The sequence below is a fragment of the Rosa rugosa genome, chromosome 4 (genome assembly GCF_958449725.1).
Source record: "Rosa rugosa chromosome 4, drRosRugo1.1, whole genome shotgun sequence".
In the NCBI taxonomy this organism is placed as follows: Eukaryota; Viridiplantae; Streptophyta; class Magnoliopsida; order Rosales; family Rosaceae; genus Rosa; species Rosa rugosa.
The window spans coordinates 44,744,099-44,757,564 of record NC_084823.1 but is presented as its reverse complement, the minus strand read 5'-3'; the positions used below and the strand labels follow the sequence as shown (position 1 = coordinate 44,757,564).

Genomic DNA, 13,466 nt, shown 5'->3' with positions numbered 1-13,466 from the left:
ATTAACTTAATTATATTTTGCTGATTTTTTTTTTTTGGATTACAAAAGAAAATAACAACCTAAAACCCTTAAAATAACCAAAGCCTAACCGATCAAAATGAAGAGTTCACATAGCTAAAAAAGAAAGGAATGATTCCAGGTATCCTTGATGTGTCCAATAGTTGTGACGACATCTGATTTATTTTTTATGTTAAGTCATGGCTATTGGTGCACGGGGAAGAAATTAATTTCTTTGCTTTGTTCATGAACATGGACAAAATTTCTAAGGGAGTTTCTATTCATACCTCTAAAATTGGTATTTGTACCTCTCTCTTTTTCCAAATTATAGTTGACTTTGTTAACTCATGTCAAATTACCAATAAGGACACAAAAGAGGGGGAAAAAAAACTTTTTTTTTTTATAATTTTTTTTAACCCCACTCCACCCCCTCCCCTCCCCTCCCATAATGTCAGTGAGGTCTGAAATTGTGACATCCATGATATCGGTTATCCTAGATAACCAATAGGTCACAGCTCATAGACAAAAAAAAAAGTCTCTTCTTACCTTTACAAACAGTATGTTTCGATGAGACAATTCGCAAAATTCTAAGCTGTGCATTGCCTATTATATTGCTGCTTGCGCTTTTTTTCCAAATCGAAGCAATTAGTAAATATGTGTCTCTCTCCAAGCTAAGGAGCATTATGTTGGACCGGCTTTGGAACACCATGACCACTTTCAGTACGGGCATCTGTACCGACTGTACGTAAATCATAATTAAGTGATGAAAACTTTGTATCCAAAAACTCAGTTTAATTAAAAATTTTGAGAATTGGGAGTAATATCTAAACATCTCAGATAGCAGTATACCAATGTGCTTCTATATTCAATTGATTTAATGAAAAATACTGTATTGACTACCAACTGGAGATTTTTTTTTTTTTTTTTTTTTTTTTTTTTTTTTTTTTTTTGCGCAGCTTAATTGTATGAAGGGTAAAATAGGATTGTGAAATCTTCAAAAATTGAATGAGGTTCGACTACTAATTTTGGAGGTATGAATAGAACGTAAAAGAAGAAGTTTTTATTGATTTTATTGGACGATGGGCGTTGTGGGAAAATTAGGGAGGTCTAGATAGCAAATTGGTTATCTATAAAAGTAAGTTGGAGGTCTATTAAGTTGGGAGGTCCAAATGCCAACTTTGGAGGTATGAATAGAAGCTCCCAATTACTAATAGAATTTTTATTACAATAGTTAGGAAAACTAGAAATAATTAGGTGTTGTAGAGAAACTGAAATTGAGAGGAATTTGCTGTGTATTCTCATTGATAATAGGGGACTCTTTATATAGAGGATTACAATGCATAGAATCTCAATCGTACAAGGAAAGTAATCGTACATTGAATAGGAATCTAGATCCTTCTAATTTAACCATATTACCACTAGGTCAAGTAACCTAGAGTTTGGGCCAAATACAAATAGAGATATCCTTAAACATTAGGGAATATGTTTTTATTTCCATTCCACTCTTAGGTCCCGTTTGGTTGACCAGAATGTTACTGTGGGAAAAGGAATTGTACTAATTTTCATTTCAATGATGGAATGGAATTGATTTAGCATTTCCATTTGTGGTGTTTGGAAGGATTCAAGACTTGAGATTTGAAAATGGTTTGAGAGAATTAATTTGTTAATGATTTTCCAATAATGCCCAATCGAAATATGGAAGATTAAAAATGAATGAGTGAAGATAAGAATTATTAATTGACCAGATTTTATGAGGGGCTAAACAAGTAAATTTTCAATTCTTTTTTTATGGAATTGAACTCCGGTCAACTCATTTATTTTATTTTCCTTTCCAGACTTATGATTTAACCAAACATGACAATTTAATGGAATGGAAAACTATTTCACATTCCAGATTTGATTTCCTGGCTAACAAACGGGGCCTTAGGGGGGATGTGTACATGCTAATTAATTAATCATCAGTAGCCATTTTTAGTTTCCAAATGTTTAATTATAGTCACGTGGTTTGAAAGCGTCAGTTTTTATCCAAAACTTAATTTTGTCAAAATTCTCTTATAATAAAGGGTGTAAATTGTCTTTTAACTCCAAATACGTTGACTTTTTCTTTCCTACCTGACTACCTCTGAGGCCTTGTTTGGTTTGCAGAAAGAAATCTTTTTCCTTTGCCTTTCCCATGAATTTTCTTCTTCGCTGTTTGGAAATACTTAGGAAGTTGTCTAGAAAGTTGGTAGGAAATACGTAATTAATACAATAAAATAATGAAAAATAAGTAATTAATTAATGCAAGGAAAGAGTGAGAGAAAATGAATCCCTTCGGGGTATGAGAGGACTTACTTTCCCCCATTTTTTCCCTTCATCCGGGAAACTTGTTCCTATCCTTGTGCTTACCAAACAAAAGAAAGGAAAGAGTTTCTTTTTCCAACCTCTCAAACCCGCGAACTAAACGAGGCCTTATAATTTAGAATATGGTTCTTAAGCTAAACGACTATGCTTAACGTAAATCCATTTGATTTCATGGATTGCAAAATCCATATGACTTGACTTCTAAGTTCTTGGTTGCAAAATTGGAAAAGAGAATCAGAACAAAAGCTAGGAGGATTACGATATTAAAAATGGAATTTGTTCTACTTGATATTAAAAATGGAATTTGTTCTACTTGATATTAAAAAACAGAAGTTTACGTGTCATATTGTTGCATGAGCGAATAAAATATGAGTATGAAATAAAAGATAATTATTGCAAGTAAAGATTTATCAGATCAATCGACTAATCAATAAGAGTTAAATTCTCACCTTTTTTATGAATCACACGCACAATTATTGCATATCGAATTTCATTTCAGTAAATCAAAACCTAACTCTAATAAGAATATCAACTTGTTTGCTCTAGGTAGGTGGCGACAATGGCGGAGCTATGTGAGGACCTACTGGGTCCTGTGCCCCAGTCAAATTTTGGTTTCTAACTATATATGTGGTTCTGCTATATATCACAGCCACTAAACTATTAATTGTTATTTGTTAGTGAATTTTGTCCTATGCACCTACCTAAAGAACTAGTTATCTTTATTGTTTCTTCTTTTTTCTTGCTAAGTAAAATATTTTGCGTGTTAGCTAACTAGAGTTCTATTGTATGCATGTATTTGTATAATTGCGGGGAGTTCTTATTTCCATAAAAGTGGTTAAGAGTGTTGATGAACTAAAATAGAATGATGAAACTATTTTATTTAATAATATAAGTTTAATGGAAATAAAAATTTAAGTGCCCCACCTATACTAAATTCTGGCTCCGCCTCTGGGTGGCGAGTTCCTTGCTTGGTCAAATGGTCGCCGTCTCCTAGTAGCAGGAGGAAACTAAGTGTCACTGGATTCGTTTTCCAGTGGCATCATGATGGGAAAGCTGTGCGTTTGGTAATTATGCTTTGCTGTAATCGGGTTGCAGATCAAGTTATCTTTCCGTCGTGTCACCGCTGCTTTCGAGCAGTTAAAGCAAATAGAGTCGCCAGTAGAGCGCTCTTTGCTAGTTGGTGTGTTGTTGAGTACGAGTTTTTAGTAGAGACTAATGATAGTATTTCAGGATGTTCTCTAGCTACTTTTTGTAATCAGGGGTTTAGGCTCATTGTCCCCCCTTGCATTCGACAGTTTCTTTAATCAATGTTATCAAGGCTTGGCTCGCTGAGATCCATGTTTCTCGATCGGGTTAATCTAGATGACGAGGAGGTGCGGAAATTGTTTTCGGGGTGTCCAAATCTCGAGCACTTTGAGCTCCGAAACTGTCTGGGGGTGAAGGATTTGTGTATACGTAGCACCAAGATTAAGAAGCTTGCTTTTGGATTTGTTCCTAATCTAGCTGCATTCAGCTGGAACACTACAGAGATCGAGATTGATTGCCCTAACCTTCTTTCATTAAGTTTCACTGAATGCGACTTTAACCAGTTTGTGCTTAAAAAAGCGCCTGCACTAGTCGAGCTTTCTATTCATCTTTCGGTGCTAGAGCCTGAGGACTATCATTTATGGAGGAAAACTGTGCGGCTACTCCTGCAAGCACCTAATGTTAAGAAGCTTAAGGTGCCAAATTTGTGGATTATGGTAAACTTTCTCCATTGTTGACTATAACATTTCGGTTTTTGGTTAGCTACATGCGAAACTTGTGCATTAATTCTGAGAAATGGATGTGATTGGTATTCGTTTTTGTTGGGTGTGGTACTAGCAACTTAGCAAGTTAGTGGGAATATAGATTGGCTTAGAAGAGTAATGGCCTTTTTTTTTTTTTTTTCCCCACACTTTTATCCCGTTGTATTTTTGTTGTCTTAATTTGGCATGTAGGGCTGCACGTGGTTTGGTTCGGTTTCGAGTTCAAATTTGCATGTTTGAGGTTCTACCGTTCTAGGCAAACTAACAATGAAGAAAAAAAATTTAAACCAAACCAAATCAGCCTAGATGGAGGCGTTCTGGTTCGGAGGTTTTATCGGTTTTTTCAATATATATAGTTTTTTTTTTTTTTTTGAAGCTAGCTATGGTCAATATATATAGTTTAAACTGCATAAGTTTTTCAACTTTTTCATATTGAGCTTGAGCAATATACCGAACAATGTTGAAGCATGAAGTTCATGTAGACATGTAGTATTTTTTTTTGACAAGTAAAAGAGATTTCATTAATTTTAAAGGCAGAACAGCACATACATGTATTGCACAGTTGCACCCTAAATCTCTATATACAACAAAAACAAACATGTAGTATATGTAAGCAATTCATTTGTTTATATATTATTTTTCTTTTCCAAATTGCAAAAGTTATACAATATTTCAAATGTAGTTTTCCACTACATCCATACATGAGAAGGCATCTTATAAAATTAAGTACTTTTTCTTTCATCAAAGATAGATATTGCATTAATATTTCCTTTCTACTAAAATATCAATCTCTTTTCTTTTTTTTTTGGACGAAAAATATCAGTCTCTTTGTTATTATTGAATTTATAAATCCTTTTGACATGTTAAACGTCTTACGCAGTTATTGTATATATTTTATCTAACAATTACTAGTTTTCAATGTACATTTAGTTTGGTTGGATTAACATCAGTTTAGACAATTCTGGAACCAAACTAAACCGATTTCAAATTGGTTTTGGTTTTGTAATAACCAAGGACATAAAAGACTGATCCAAACCAAAAATTGAGCGGCTCTTTGCACACCCGTATTGGTATATTATGAAATTAAAGATCGAGTCAGTGAGTCGTGATATATATGATATGTTGGTTAGCTAGCATAATTGACACCGTGAAAATCATGTGTTCAAATCTCATTGGCATCATGGATGAGTGAAGTGTGGTGGTAGAGAAAAGAAAAAACAAAATGTACTTAAAGAGTATTATGGTAACTAAATTTCGGTGGAGGTTGTAACCCCAAATGATCACTAAGCTTTATAGTAGAGATGTAGCTATACCTCTGTGTTTGTCTTCTTCATACATAGGTGGTTTAACCCTTTTATTCACTTTGCTTGTTAATTAATTTGGGAGGTGAAAGAGATGTGGTAATTACGTACTGAAGGCAGTGGGGTTAGTTAGATAAAAAATCCGCTCCTAATTTGTGCAAACTTTTCATACTTGATCTCTCAGGAAACAGTGGTTAATTGCGGTTAACTGGTTAAGTAATGAAAAGTCAAATGCTTGTTTCTGGACTCTGATATGTTTCTCACCAGCTTGATTTGTAGACATTAGGGCTTTAACTGGACCCTTCTTTGCAATAACCTCTTTGTCTATTCTAGCTACCTGCGTTTGATAATTGGTTTTTGAATAGCTTTATTACGAATTTACGATATCAATTATCTAATATGACTTCACCTTTTTACTGCAACCTGGCTCCCTACTTGTTTCTAGATTATTGCATTATGTTATCAAGTTATCACCTCTTCTTGAATTACATAGTTGCTTTGCTGCAAATGTTCTCAGCTTCTGACATCAAGGGGTCTCTTCCTTACAAGTTTTAAGCTCCAGAGTCTCAACCATTTAGAGCTAGGGACGGGTTATAGTAAAAAGGATCTGCTTGGTATGGTTGCTAGGGGCAGGCAAAAACCGAACCGGGAACAGAAAACCGGCCGAACCGGGCCGGAAAATAGGTTGCGGTTACCGAACCGGAAGAAATAGTGAAGCGAAATGTAGTGAACCGGACCGGACCGGGTCGGAACCGGGTTGTTTCTTTGCACCGACCGGAATAAACCGAACCGGCCGAATTTAATATCACATATTAATTTTTATTAAATTTTAATAGGTGTCAAATTATGATTGGATGTAAAGAGGTTTCATGTGAGCTTGACCTTACCTGATTACTAGAAACCCTAACCTAATGCGACCCACTCTCTCAATCTCATTCAGTCATTCCCTCACACCTCGCCGTTTTCGACTTTCCTCTCTACTCTCTCTAACTCTCTCTCCATTTTCGACTAATCATAGACAAACCATCAAAATTATTCTCATCTCTCGCCCTTTTTCCTCATCTCTCCCTACATCTTCTCATCTGTTGTTGTTTTGATTGGGTTTGGGGGCTCTCGAACTGTTTTGCTTCATATGAACTCGGTAGTGAAATTTCGCGTTTGGCTTCAATTTTTTGTTTGTTTTATGTTTCGATCTATGAAACTAGGGTGCTAAGATCTGGGATAATGTTTGGTTGTTTGCTGTTCTTGTTGTACAACGCTGCTTGCTGCATGCCGATCTTCACGCCGAGTCTAACTGCACAACCACGCCGATCTTCACTTCGATATGCAGTTTTGTCGCCTCTCTGATATGGACTCGGTAAGTCGCCTCTTTGTTTTCTTCTTCTTCTTCTTCCTCCTTCATGGACTTTCTCTGTTGTGATAGGTTTTCTATAAAGCTTGTGAGGATTTGGATTTAACTTGTGAAGCTTTGGATTTAGGGTTCGGGTTTAAAGAAAATTGTTCTTGATTTGATCTTAAACTTTCAATTTGGATGGGTTTAGGAAATTTCATATGGAAATCGAATTAGGGCTTCAATTTAGGGCTTCTGGAAATCAATTTGGGGTTTCAATTTAAAGGTTTCTGGAAATAAATTAGGGTTTAGATTTAGGGTTTCTGGAATTTATGTGGAAATATCAGTTGGGAATTTGTCTAACTGCCTGTTTTTTATTTTGTAGTTTGGTGAAGGGATGTCACAGACTCCGATTGATTTTAGCTGCGACTGCAACCAGTGAAACCACTCCGATTTGCTGCAAAATTTGCCGCAAATTGGTTGTTGAATGGTGTTTGAACAAAAAATGGGCCTATTGTGCCTTACAATTAAAAATGGGCCATAGCTTTCTCAACATAAAATGGGCCAAAAGTGCATAAAAAAATAAAAATAAAAAAGGCCAAAATAAACCGAAACTACACCGGGCCGAACTGAAAATTCGGTAACCCGAATATTTCGGCCCATCTAATTTGGAAACAGTTTTCGGCCCAGTTTTTTGCCCAACCGAAGAATATGGGTCGAAAACGGGTTGGGCCCAAAACCGAGCCGGCCCGAACCGCGCCCAGCCCTAATGGTTGCACTGCTTGGTCATTGTCCCAATCTCGAGACAATGGTTCTTTACACTACTACAATAAGTTAATCAGACGACAGAGATTTGGAGTTGTGTGATGACCAGCCTCACTGTGGTCTAAACGAGTGTTGTGTGATTGAAAAATCACACAACGGTGAAATCACCGTTGTGCAATATTCATTTCCTCAACAGATAATTATTTCCGTTGTGCGAATTCTGCGCAGGCATGTGCCTAGCATGGCATGTGCGGGGATGCCTCGGCATTGACATGGCCATTCAGACAACAGAAAATGAAATTAAGCTGTTGTCTGAGATTCATAACACACAACAGTTGTGATTTCTTTGTTGTCTGAGATTCATAACACACAACAGCTATATTGTTTATTTGTTGTCTGAGATTCATAACACACAATAGATATAATTTGTTCTTTGTTGTCTGAGATAAGTAACAGACAACAGGGATTATTTTATTTCTGTTGTGTGTTATGAATCTCACACAACAAAATTTTGTTATTTTCTGTTGTTGGTTGTTAGTTCACACAATAGCTATATTGTCTTAACTGTGGTGTGAATATTGTAATCAAATTGGGTATGAGATCAATGCTAGGTAAACTGTACAAAATCAATGCTAGAGATTATTACCAATGAACAATAATTTTATATTAATGCTAAAAGCAACTTTGATACATCAAACAAACTCCAATCGATTCATCATATACAACTTTCATTGAACTAAGTCTTCCAATTTCATAAGCTATACAAGATTGTGTTCGATTATCACCCACAAGTATTGTTGCAATACGAGCAATCCAATTTCCATCTTGTGCAGCATATGCGTGAGGATTCTGATGGACAAGTTCAACATGCTTGCTTCTCCCAAATGGGGCATTAGCTCTAGATTCATCTCCTTCATGGAATCTTAGGCCTGAAGCCACACCCAACTTGGATGCCAAGGGCAGTTGCAGCAGCTGCCTTTGCTGCTGGGTCAGCATCATATTTCTGCATAAAAATAAAAATAAAAAAATAAAATCAGAACATGGCAGATCAATATAACATGTAAAGAGATCTTGAGGGTTGGTAGAAGAGGCAGACTAGATAACTATCAGATTAACCAAAAACTTAGAACTGCAATCAGTCAATTTGTCATCTATACCCTAACCAATCTGAAAAGTGGGAAATATTGACGTAAAGCAATGTAAAGGGAAAGTGCCATCATGTAGATTGTTTATTGATATACAAGCACAAGAGTAAATCTTCAAGAGGCTAACCTATCTTTCCATAATCTGTGTAATCCTGCACTCATCAAATCGTTCATTGTATCATAAGCTATTAATAGATGGCCTTGAAGTGAGACCAATGCAGATATGGCATCTTTCAATTCCTTGGAGAAAACCTCTGAAACCTGAAATCAGAAATAACTGTAATTATCTCATAAAATTGAGACTCTAGAGAGAAGCAAAACAGGTAAAAGGTACCTATAATGTTTGTACAGTAATAGATGGAGTTAAGACAGTAAAGTTGTAAATGTTTTGAAAAATTACCAAGTTTTGAGGATTGTATTAATGCAACCAAACATAATCTGCTGCTGAACATTTAAAGATTAATGACGCATGTAAAAAATGTGACCATACTTTAACTGCAGCTCATTAACAAAATGCCAAAAGTCCACTAGCTATAAGCTCCGAGGAGTAATTTTACATAAAGAGTATTTATAAGAGTTCCTATGACATAGGCCAATAGACTCCAACAAGTTTCATTCATTCTGTCAATAAGGAAATGACAATCAGATGCATATACTAATGAGCCTTTCATATTTTAAACAGACCATTATTGACTCCATCAACCATAACCTGTAAAAATCAGAACTTAACATAGATTATTTACCAAACGTCGGTTTAATTTACATGTCGAAGACAACATCACTTATAAATGTGTCTAGTTTGATATCCCAGCAACAAGCCAAGATTCAAATAGTTATTTCAATAATTTGAGATTCAAACTCTAGAGTCCAAGGAATAAAAAATAAAAAAAATAAAAACAGGTGAAATACACTGATAAATAGAAACCAAATACAGAATTTTAAGGGCCACAAAGGAAAGGAAGGGAAAAGAAGAGGGGGGGGGGGGGGGGTGTTAGTTCACAGCTTTATGAAAGGTCAAGCTAACTCTCCTATAAGAGCTGTTGCTGCTCCTTAAAGTGAATGCATTGCTTAAAATTAAATATAATTGGCTAGTAAATATATTGCTTTAAGTAAAAATATGTGAGCATGGTGACTTTCGCTAGTAACTCAGGTTTAACTATCTCATACCAATCCAGTAGGACAACAACACAAAGGCATCAATTAAACTCAGAGTTTTACCCAGCATTAGCAACTAGAACAATTTCACTACCCAACTAATAGACTAAGTTACTAAACTTCAAGCGAATACGAGCCTGATATTTAGCAGTCTTTCGTATACATCACACAACCAATAGCAGAAGGGAAGGCGCACAACTAAAAAAAAAAAAAAAGCGATCTATAACCCTATTTTAAAAGCATGCCTGGGTCCATATTTCATGACAAAAGAAGCACAACAGAATCCTATACACATGTACACATGAAGAGACAGAAATACATACCGAAGTAGATATTGTCTTGTTCCCATAAGTTGTATGGATAAGGCATCTGTATATCACTATCTTGACCAGCAGTTTTCATTTTATTCCTCTGCACCTTGGACTTCAAGGATGCTAAAATAACAAGATTGAAAAGTAATTAGCCATTTGAAATACTACTACCCAAATACTTTCAAGATAAGCCATCAATATGTAAAATAGAAACTAAACCTTATGCCTAGGATTGATAAGAATTACTGGTCAGTCCCCAGCAGCATCAGTCATAGCTTGCAAATCCTGTAAATTTAATTAGAAGACTTTTAACAAAAAAAAAGGTAAAAGTAAATCATGCCAAGCAAAATGTTCTCCAAATGTAATGGTGGAATATAAACTCAAGATACCTCAATAATACAATTCCCGACAGCATTCTGAGGAGCTACTAAGATAAACAGGTCATTAGTCTCATCTACATATTTGGCACCTGCACTTGCAAAAAAAGAAGCTAAGGCCATGGCATACAATCATTTATTAGAGAGCTGAATGATGAACTCAACAGAACACAAACACGAGATTAAAACAAATGACCAGCCAAAAAGTGCAACATTAATTTGGATGCCTCTAGTTTAGATGCCTGCTTTCGTTCAATATCATTGTTATAACAAGAAGGGATTATCATTATGTTTCTCAAACAAGATGATTACAATTTCGTATATACAAACAAGAAAAAAGTGGTGATCTTTTGTTCAATATTATAAACTACCTTGCACCTAATCAATCTTTTCAAAATTGGCATTTTTGAAACTGGACAGTTTGCCCCTAATAGATAATGTCAAATACATGATTCTCTTATGTCTCTCACCTGCAAGCCGTAGCAAATAAAACCCAACACAAAAAGAATGAAAAGTGGACTATACTTTGCAGTCCTTGAAATCAAATAGAAACACAAAATGTCTATAAACCACCTCACAAGATGCCACAATCCATTCCCTAAGAAATTCTCTGAGTTGAAAAGGTTTGAAGGAACTCCTCTAGACTGTCAACATAAATCTCACCAAAACTTTCTAGAGAACAATACCAACTAATCATGAGAACTAACAACATAGTAAACTGAACTGGTGATATAAAATGATAATCAATCCATACCTCAAGAGCTAATTTCAAATCTGTGATCCCTTTGCCTCCCTTACAACATTTAACACAGTCAGTACAACATACCTAACAAGCACAAACAGAAGCACACCAATAACAAACAAATAGATGCATAAAGAGATATACTACAACAAAATGACAATGCTTACATCAGCTGTGCCCTCAGATGCAATATCAGCATATGTATCAAACGATATACTGCTAACCCATATGGTAATCTGCATTTGATAAAAGATTAAAAGAAGTTATTCTCAATATTATCATTTAAGCTAAAAAAAAAAATTTATCATACCCAGATAAATCTGGAAGCAATCTTTGGCCTCCACTCCAGCATCTACCTCCCAAATCCATGAAAACGAACAAAAGAAATCAACAAATTAGCCTCAAAACAAAGAAACAGCAACGGAGTGGGTTCAGAATCATCATTCCAAACTAGAATCAGAAACAACCAACCCAAAACAATACCTGGCATGAGAGCTTCCTCGAGAGTTCGAGCCTCGAACTGCTTGGAGAAGATGTACTTGGCTGTCTTGGTGGCCAAATCGAGTAAAACTGCAACAATAAGAAAGAAAACACCAAATGTTAAAACCAAATCGGAACCAATTAAACATGAAAATCAAGGAAAATTTTAGATTGTGGGAAAGGGATTTGAACATTTATGTCACTGGGAGACGGAGGAGGCTTGGGTGGCGAGAGCGGCGACGAGGGAGATTCGGGCTTCGAGAGCGGACATGGTCCTTCTTCGCTGAGGCGGAGAAGATACGGCAGCGCAGTTGGCGACCATAGAGATGTTAGTCTGTTAGGGTTTCATGACAGGGAGCTTGAAGAATCTGTTAGTCTTCTGCATCTTTTCAATTGACCATAGTTTGAAGGCGAGGAGGAGGAGATTTGAGGATTTGAGAGCAAGGAGGAGGAGATATGGGGATTTGGGTCGGTATATCAGGGAACAAAGGCGGAGGAGGAGTGTGAGAGAGGACTGAGATTTCGTTTCGTGTTGAGAGATAATATCGAGAGAGGACTGAGTGGAAGGCTTTGTTTTCTTTTATTTAAACCTAGCAAAAATTCTCAAAGTTATTCACACAATAGAAACCTCACCAACTGTCGTCTGAGTGCAGCACTAAAAATCAAAATGTGAAATCATGGAGGGAAATATGGAGCCTTCAGCATTTTGGCTCAAAATGTTGCCGCCCAGTTCCATCTTCACACAACAGAAAATCTTAAATCTGTTGTACAATTACAACAGCTTGCACTAGGCCTATCTAGGGGAAGACATTCAAGCAAGCTTCCTCAAATTTTGATGCTTAGTTTTTCAATCACACAACGGAAATAGTAACACCCGTTGTCCTAGTAACCCAAATTTCAGTATTTCAAGAGCCAACCAAGACTCCAAAGTAGAGGGAAATCTGCCGCTAAATTTTTTAAGATTCAGACGACAGACATTACTTCATTTCCGTTGTGCAATGTAGTTCTGATAAAAAAGTTTTCACTTTGTTGGCATTCACACAACAGAATATAACAAGTACCGTGGTGCAATAAAGCTTACTTAAACACACAACAGATGATTTCTGTTCCGTTGTGTGATTAGTGTTGTGTGATTAACTTTTTGTAGTAGTGTTATCACCTTCGCACGAGGAATGAAGATGTGAGTACTCTCGATAACTTAATCTATCATTTTTCAATTTCTTCTGCTGTTATATTGTAGATCCTAGAAGGAGCCTAGAGGGGGGTGAATAGGCTCACAACCAATTTTTTTCGTTCAAAAACTTTCTCAAGGATTGCAACTGAGTGATCAATCCTGAGTGCTGATATTGAACAGAATGTATTGAACAATCAAGCAACCCAACTAAAGCATTAAAGAACACAGATTTTTGTTAACACAGTAAACACCCTATCGAAGGAAAACATCTGTGTGGCCTTTAACTCTTGAAAGACCAAAACCAATTCACTAATGAACAACAACTTACAAGATTACAAAAACAAAGATTGCACTGGACGCGGCAACTTCTCTAGACTAACTCACTAGACTGTTTGTAATCACTCCTTGCTAATTGTTTACACAAGTGAACAACTTAGAAATCTCAACTATGAAACAAGCTATGAACGTAGTAAGTTCGTCTTAGAGATTTCACCTTTGAAGCTTGCAATACCAAAATGACATCATGGGATGCAAGAGATGAATATGCATGCATGAATGA

The 13,466-nt window shown here is 36.1% G+C and overlaps 1 protein-coding gene across 1 annotated transcript; it reads right to left on the bottom strand.

The window, feature by feature from the left end:
• Positions 1-11,109: 11,109 nt before the first annotated feature.
• LOC133744883 (probable histone acetyltransferase type B catalytic subunit) lies at positions 11,110-11,685 on the bottom strand. Its single transcript, XM_062172911.1, has 3 exons — positions 11,564-11,685; positions 11,421-11,489; positions 11,110-11,337 (listed from the first exon to the last, which is right to left on the bottom strand). Exons 1-3 carry the CDS (start codon positions 11,603-11,605, stop codon positions 11,110-11,112), a joined length of 339 nt encoding a protein of 112 aa, XP_062028895.1. The 5' UTR covers positions 11,606-11,685.
• Between the last annotated feature and the right edge of the window lie 1,781 nt (positions 11,686-13,466).